The 8,040-nt window shown below is 47.6% G+C and overlaps 1 protein-coding gene across 1 annotated transcript; it reads right to left on the reverse strand.

The window, feature by feature from the left end:
- Positions 1 to 2,308: 2,308 nt before the first annotated feature.
- her13 (hairy-related 13) lies at positions 2,309 to 5,176 on the reverse strand. The gene is made up of 4 exons (XM_068706470.1): positions 4,761 to 5,176; positions 4,372 to 4,458; positions 4,155 to 4,236; positions 2,309 to 3,651 (listed from the first exon to the last, which is right to left on the reverse strand). Exons 1-4 carry the CDS (start codon positions 4,845 to 4,847, stop codon positions 3,197 to 3,199), a joined length of 711 nt encoding a protein of 236 aa, XP_068562571.1. The 5' UTR covers positions 4,848 to 5,176; the 3' UTR covers positions 2,309 to 3,196.
- Between the last annotated feature and the right edge of the window lie 2,864 nt (positions 5,177 to 8,040).

The raw sequence follows: 8,040 nt of genomic DNA on the forward strand, positions 1-8,040 counted from the left end.
GCGGTGTGACTCTGAGGACTGTTTTATTTTCGCTCATTGCTCAACGTGTGAAGGTCTGACATTGTTGGCTGGAAGAAGAAGGAAACGCTGATGCGGTAAATATCAGATAAACCTAAAAACAACTTCATCAATGGCATGAAACCACTCGTTTGTAAGTTGATGTCAGCTGATGTGTGACTATTTGTAAGACCGGTGGATGAAGAGCGCTGCTAACTACTTTCATTATAGATCTTAAATGTCGGTTACTTTCATAAATAATTTGTTTGGTTCATGAAAATGTCCAAAAAACAGTGAAAAATGCTGATCGAGCACTTGAGGAGCCGAGGATGACGGGGTTCCCCCAGGGATCTGGTTCAGCGCCATATGCCTCGCCTCCGCCGTTTGAATCCCTCTAGTGCCAACTGTTGCATCCCGCTGACCTCTGACCTTTTTAGGATTCATATGCATGCTCACGGAACACACAGCTGATGCATTCAGGGACCTCCCTCCTTTCTGTTGTTCTTTTCTTTTTTAAAACTAAATCTGGTCTCGCGGTCAGCCTGCCTGTCGTCTGTCGTTTTTTTTTTTTATTCAGTTGGCAGATTGTGGCGACGTGCCGGAGGCTCGATGGAGGCAAATATTCCGTTAATCTGACCAGATAGATGGAAGGACAGACCGGTTTTATTAAGCCCGGCTGTAGGTTTTACTGTTGCAGCAGCTTAAATTAAAAAAAGACAAGGATAACAATGAAAACCTATACAATAGGCCGACTTCTCAACAATATACAATGGGGTGTGACTGAACTTTAATTTGGCTGAAGGTTCCTAAACATCCACACCCGTCCACCCACCTGCTTCCTTCCACACACACACACACACACACACACACACACACACACACACACACACACACACACACACTATAGGGTTACAAACTACACAGTCAACAATGCCTGGTGTGTTCGGGGACTCATGGACATTGTACACTGTCATTTAATTTGGTTTACTTTTTGAAAAAGAGGGTTTGGCTGAAATCTTGCAAGAGTCTAAAAATAGAGTGACTGAACAAGTGAGTGTTTCAGGGAAAAGACAGACGGCTGCCATGTGGACGATAAACTAGAGGGAAACTCATGAATGTGTCGGCGTGTGTGTCAGTGGTGGATCTATAGAAATAAACATAAAGCACTTGGCCTTGAGCTCTCCTGCATTTACATAATCAAGACATAACGGTAGTTATTATTTGGTTGAAACTAATTAAACGTATTTGCCGCCAATTTTAGAAGGAGACTTGGTGGAGTATTTCACATCTAAATACTTTCATGTACTTTCTCTGGTCCCTCCACTTCTTCCTCCAACAAGACAAGTCCCTGTTAGTCCATGTGTCTCTTTATGAGTCTCTTGATGATCAAGTGTCAGTCAGAAGACAGGCAGCAGCCTGTGTGTGTGTGTGTGTGTGTGTGTGTGTGTGTGTGTGTGTGTGTGTGTGTGTGTGTGTGTCCCTTTGAAGAATCTGAGCCTGCTTGTCTCCTTTGTAGTGTCTCTTTCAGCTGTGCGGGCTTTGACGCTCCTCTGTCAAACGGCCGCAGCTTTGATCACCGTGTCTCGTCCGCTCCCATTTCAATGTGTTTCCTCCGACGTTCACACCCATGGTCCAGCATGTGAACCCCGCCCCCCCCCCCCCCCCCCCCCCCCCCCCCAACCCCTCCACCCTCCACCTCCACCTTAATTAACCATCTGACTACAGGCAACGACCAACGTGTGGACGCCACTTTAATATCATATGCTGCCTTTAGGTTTACTTCTTATTATTCATGTTATATCTTATTAATAAGAGACCGTGGTACTCGCTGCAGGCCGGTCTCTGGTCCAGACAGGATCTAGCGTCTCTTTGTGAACGTGCTGATTGGATCTAGAGGTGAGAGCGAAGACACGTTGGGGGAGGCGCGACTCTTTCATGTGCGTATAAACGCGCACCGCGCGTCCTCGTGGTGAGAAGGGGACCGCAGGTCGGAGGCGATGACAGGAAAGAGGGGACCATATCTTCAGGGTTATGATCTTACGTGAATGTATTTTAGACCCGTGGGATCAAAGATGTAAGAGCTTTTATTTGGACAATAGATTGTGAGAAATTATGTTTGCTTATTTATGAGCTTATTAGCCTAAACACAAATTAGCCTGCCATCCCTCAAGATATTAATCAAAAGTCATTTCTCAACAATAACTTAACTGACTATATTTCAACTCACAAGTTTTTTTTATTTATTATTATTTGTTATTTAAGTTTTTTTTATCTCGTTTCCTCTCCGGCGTTGAGTCAATCGGACAAAAGCTTTTCAATTACATAATTTTATTTAGCAAAATTCAGACATTTTACGGGCATTTCTAGACATCATTACAACATAAAAGTGGTCATTCTGAACGAGGCTACTGGTCCGATAAACTACAGGCCTTCATGAAATACAATAGAAATATTTATATTAATCAGAGGCATTGCCAAACTTCTCGGGTTTCTAAAAGAGCTTTTCTCCACGTACACATCCTATATACACACAGAGTTATTGACACAAAAACAAAGTGTGAACTGGAGCTGTTCCTTCGTCTGTCCTTCGTCGGGTTATAAGTGAATGTTGAGAGAGAGGAGGGCTTTCGTCTCTCTCCAGGTGTAAAGAAAAGTCACAACACAGGACCCTGTACTTTCAGGAGGCCCCCGAGCTGGAGGAGGCCCTTGAGGAGGAAGGGCCCCTGTGATGAGATAAAAGGAAAACTCCAACGGTGAACACTTGAGGAGTGAATTTCTACTGCCGTTTCACTGAGCGATGTCCTGCATTTTTTCCCAGAATGCCGAGGACAGGATTTAAACTTGCCGCATTGGGTTGTGGGTGAAGAGAAAAGCCAGGGTTCCCTCCACGCAACGCCACGCGCTCTGCGGATGCACTGCATTGGGATCGACAAACGGGCCTCTCTGTGTCTTAGAGAGCAGGTTTGATTATTGAACATCAATGTGGGGGGGGGGGGATCCAGAAGAAAATCCATGCATGTGGCCGGTTATCTGCAGGCGTAAATGAGCGCAGAAATGCAGGTTACACCACCGAAAAATTGTCTTTGAATGTGTTGTAGAGTGGACTTTTCCCTTTCAGTAAGAGGCCCCATGTGTCACATCTTACGAGGAAGCTGCTGCAACACATCTGCATTCCATCCAAGCCCCCCCCCCCAGACCCCTACCAGGGTCTCCACATAGACCGGGGGTAGGTCACGGTGGGCATGCTCAGGGTCTCCCTGTTCTCCGGGCCCTCGGAGGAGCTCTGGTTGTGCTCGCTGTCGGTCTCGTCCAGGTCGGAGCACAGGTCCTCGCTGGACGCTGTGGAGGGGGCCGGGGACGAGCCGCCGGACAGACTCCTCCCTCCGGGCGAAGCCGGGGTCGAGCACGGCGACTCGTCGCCTCCGTGCCAAGTGCTGCCGTTGCTCCCGGGAGTGTCAGTGATTAGATCCATCAGCACGTCCTGGAGGTGGTCCTCGTTCAGGGGCATGCACTCCAGGAGGTGGTTGAGGAGCTCCGCCGCCACCGTGGCGTCTATCCCGGGACAGCTGGACACAAACGTGTGGACCTCGTGCATGCACTGGATGTAGCCGGCCGCGAACCTCTCGCTGGCTTCTCGGCTGAGTGCGTCTGTTTCTGTAAGGAAGGAGAGGGAGAGGCTGGGAAGTGTGCTGCAGATATGTTCCTGTTGGACTGCTTTTGGTCGAAGCCATGCAGGTCACCATCAGTTGGGTGGTTTGCATGAGCGATCAGATCAAACCCACTGATTAAATACCACAAAATGACTTGTATTCCCTCTAAATCAGAGGTTGCTTTTTGTCTCGTGATCCTTTAACTCAAAGACATGTCTACCTCCCTCGTCATGGGTTGCCCAAGTTGTGAATTTAATTACAACACAAAAGCTCAAAAGATTTGTTCTACATTCCTCATCTGTTAAAGATCTTTGTGACCCCTGAAATGTATCTCGTGACCCCTTGTGGGTGTCCCACCGCTCTAAACCTCAGGTTGAACTTCAGCCACACATACAGTTTAACGTCCCTTGATTCGGGCCTGAAGATGTAAGAGGATGCAAACATCAGTTGTCACGGTATAGCGTCAGATACAGGATATTAAAGGTTAAGATCAAGAGTCGTGCAGACCTTGGGTTCGGTTCTTCAGAACATCCTCCACCTTCTTCACCGTCATCTCCAGCACCTCTGCGTTCTCCATCTTGGAATGAAACTGTGGGGACAACACATGCACAGCTCCGATCAGAACCCCAACATCGCATCCAGCTGCATCGGAGGGACAGGTGAGCTGAGGGTGCAATAGGTATATAGGCTACATAGTGTGCGCACGCGCCCCGCCGTTACTCACGTCCGTGTCCGCCAGCAAAGTCCGCAGCTCGTGCAGACTCTCGTTGATGCGAGCTCGCCTCTTCTTCTCCACCAGCGGTTTCCTGGTCTGCAGGGAACACACAAAGATCAACACTTCAGTAAGTGACAGAAACCCCCGCGGCGGTGGGACACGGCACTGTTTATTCCTCGCTCTGCGGTGGAAGTCGCATCCATGTGTGGGATAATTAACTGTCAAAAATAAACACATAAACGCTCTATAAGCATTCAAACTCCACAGTTTGCAGCGACGCTAACAAAAAATGTAAAAAAAATTGCGTTACAGAATGTCACCGGCGTGACAAGTGCGTCACGGCCCGATGTGTCCAAAGAGCGCCGGTGACTCCGCCAACGGTCCCGCAGCGGGTGTACCTTTCTGTCCCCTTTCTGAATCCCGTAGTACGACTCCTCTTCCTCCATATCGAGTCCGGTGTCGCTGGGCCGAGCCGAGGGGGCCATGTTGGTTTTGGATCGCCGCTTCTGTGGCTTCTCCCACTGCGCTCTCGCTCTCTCTCTCTCTCTCTCTCCAGTCAGCGAGGGGCAGCTGGCAAACGGAACCGGTTACAGGAAGAAAAGAAAAAAAACAACAGCAAATCGACCAATCTCACAGGCGAGGCGCCCTGTGTTTATTGTGCAATCCTAGTGAGACGTGCTGCCGGCGCTGAGTGGCTGTTGTTAGTATTTATAGGGGCTTATTAACATGTGAATAGGGGCTGAGCCGCTCTCGCTTGGGGGGGACAACGGAGCGCACACGGGTCGGAGCCAATGAGCGCCCACTCCCTTTGTCTCCGGTCAGCCCCGGTCTGCGCCCCGAGGAGCTGGAGGGGCTTTAATCAGGACAGTTTGTTGTGTTCGGGGACCGAACGCACTGTTTTTTTATTTTTAAACCCCAGTGAATCAACTGTGTGCGTGCTTCCATTCAGCTGCGCGACATTCATTATGGTGCAGAATAATGTCACGTTAGAATGACATCCACACTCTTTGATGGATATTTTAATAAGTGTTTAATATCGCTGGGGGCTATTATTCTATTCAAGAGCGAGTTATGATAAACTCACGGTGTATAAACAGTTATCATGAGTCTAAATGATTCAGCAGTGCTTTGTATGTACATCTTACCACCACTATGTTTCTACTCTGTCTCTCTTTTGTTTTTTCTCTGCCCGACCCAGTCTTCCCTCTGCTGTGCTTTTCGTGTCCGAGCCTCAGCAGATTTACCCGGCTGTTTCTTTTTTTTTTTTTTTTTTTTTTTTTGGCGGATGTAACGCGATGCCTTCAGTTGGCAGCTGCTGCTGCTGCTGCTGCCGGCGGCCCCTCGGCCCCAAACTGAATCAGCCGGGGAATTAAGGGCCCTTCTCCAAAGAAAGCGACAGGTGTTGCCCTGCGCCTCGTTTGTTCTCCGTTTGTTTGGTGACTTCTGATTTGTGTGCGACTGCATTCTCACGTTGCGTGCTCTGCTGCACGCGACAGGTTATAATATCTGGTTATTTTTTGGGCTAATAACCACATTTGTTATGTTACAGTAATGGGCTGTGTGTGTGTGTGTGTGTGTGTGTGTGTGTGTGTGTGTGTGTGTGTGTGTGTGTGTGTGTGTATAAGCATTCAGAATATGACATCTTTAAAATAACATTTGGACTGTTGTGGATGAACTGATGCTGGTTCTGGTGTCGGTGTTTTGGACAGTTGGACAGTTTGGACGTGCTGGTTGAGTCCTTTGCGCGCAAAGATTATTTGTTTACGTCTAATAAGAGCGCTCAGCCCTCTGCCCTCGTTATTGTACGCGGTATTATCATGCAAATGACCCCCCCCCCCCCCCCCCCCCCCCCCCCCCCCCCCTCACAATAGAGCAGTTATGTCTGCTCATAATAAGGACCACGCAGACGGCTGTGCCACCTTCCAGGTAAATGCAATGGTGTTGGTTTCAGGTGCTATTTTACGCACGGTATTCCAACGATTGCGCAAAAAAATGAAAGCGCCACTAAATCCTAGTGCCCCAAACGAAGGAAGAGCTTCAGACCTTTTCAAGTGGAGAGGGTTTTTTTGGCACCTCGCCACCCTCAGATCCCTGTTCCAGATCTTTAATGGTGTGGACTGTGGAGGGAGCAGCTGTCTCGGCTCGCTTTTGTTGCAGAGCTCCGCTGAGGGACCCTGGCGTTCCCCCCCCCCCCCCCCCCCCCCCCCCCTCTCTCTGTCTCTCTCTTCCTCTCTCCAGACCTGCCGCCTGCAGCTCCGTGTGGCGGTCAATCATAACAGCAATAATAGCGGGAGAGTGGGCCATATGCACGTTTCTTCTTTTCAAAACCCAATGATGAATTACATCTTTATTAGTAACGTGAACGCGCCAGAACATTCGAGCACCCTTGACCACACATAGTGCTACAATCTGACGTTTTTTTGAGCGCCCGGATGTGATGCTGTAAACCTTCAAACCCCACTGGGTTCCTTATCTGAGCAATCAGCTTTAATTAATCCACCAGAGGCCAAATGAAACCGGTCACGCTGAGTGTCAGTGTCTCGACCATAAAACAACTATACACACAATCCAGTCCTGCTGTCACAGACAGTCATCTAGGTCAACCTTGAAATGGGTGTCTTGTCATCTCAATCACGAAACACGACACAAAGTATGATTCATGTATTCATAGGTAATATACTTCTATGCAATTACCGGTTTGCAAACCACATGATTTAAAGGATCAGTTCCCCCCAATAGAAACCAAAGTGTGACTTACCTTGTGGTACAGATACAGATAGTTTGAGTTCAGTGAGCCATGCAGGTTCTGAGTCTCTTGTTATTTCTGTCACAACCCCAAATGCAACAATTATATGTGTGGTGCTAAAAGTGTCACCAGATGAATGTCTCTGCAGCACTGCGAGCTGTTTTCATTGGAACCAGTGGCGTATAATGGGCCCCAGTATGCTAGTTATGTATGAAGCGCACACACCATTTATATGTGTATATATCACCAACAATGTGTTGCATTTTTACAGTCAAATGAGTTACTGTGTTGTACATGCAAAGCTCTCTATACCACACTGCCTGCACTGTCTATATGTCTGCGTTCTACCAAACAAATACAAGAGTAGGAATATAATCAAGGATGTCTCTTTAAGTGTTCCAGTGAGCCACAACGGAGTGGAATCAATGCCATACATTTTTTATTTCATGTCAGCGCTTCAGGACAGATCACAGACGTAAATAAATACTAATTCTATTCACCTCCATTGTTTTGACTGGACATCTAACGACCTCAGCACATTGAAGTGAAACTACAGACACCGCTATAGAGGCAGAACATATGTTGCTTTATGATTTGGGTTCACCGACCCTTTAATACAATTTGTTTCGGTAGCTGGGAGCAGAAAAAGACAAATCCTTAAAACCTGACACAACATTGTAAACTCGTTTTAAAATGCAGCATCTTTTTATTAGTCATAGACGAATTAAGGAATAATGGCTGAATTCCATTTCGCTGCTTCGGTTTCAGGGTCCTGGTATTGTGCATGCTGACTCACTGTCGTGAGTTGAATGGAACAGATTGTTGCCTGTGTTTATGACACATCAAAATGGGACTACATGGGCCTACATTCACTTCCCTTTAGCTCTGCTTGGTCTCCACCAAAGATATCAAATGTATTTTCAGACTATACT

Source organism: Cebidichthys violaceus, unplaced genomic scaffold, assembly GCF_023349555.1.
Source record: "Cebidichthys violaceus isolate CVI_PGR_0920_01 unplaced genomic scaffold, fCebVio1.0.p SCAF_1, whole genome shotgun sequence".
In the NCBI taxonomy this organism is placed as follows: domain Eukaryota; kingdom Metazoa; phylum Chordata; class Actinopteri; order Perciformes; family Stichaeidae; genus Cebidichthys; species Cebidichthys violaceus.

Coding starts and splice junctions, on each gene's coding strand:
- her13 (XM_068706470.1), bottom strand. CDS start 4,847: ATGGCCCCCTCGGCTCGGCCCAGCGACACCGGACTCGATATGGAGGAA. Junction 4,459..4,760: donor TTCAGAAAGGGGACAGAAAG/GTACACCCGCTG, acceptor TGTTCCCTGCAG/ACCAGGAAACCGCTGGTGGA. Junction 4,237..4,371: donor CTTTGCTGGCGGACACGGAC/GTGAGTAACGGC, acceptor TTGTCCCCACAG/TTTCATTCCAAGATGGAGAA.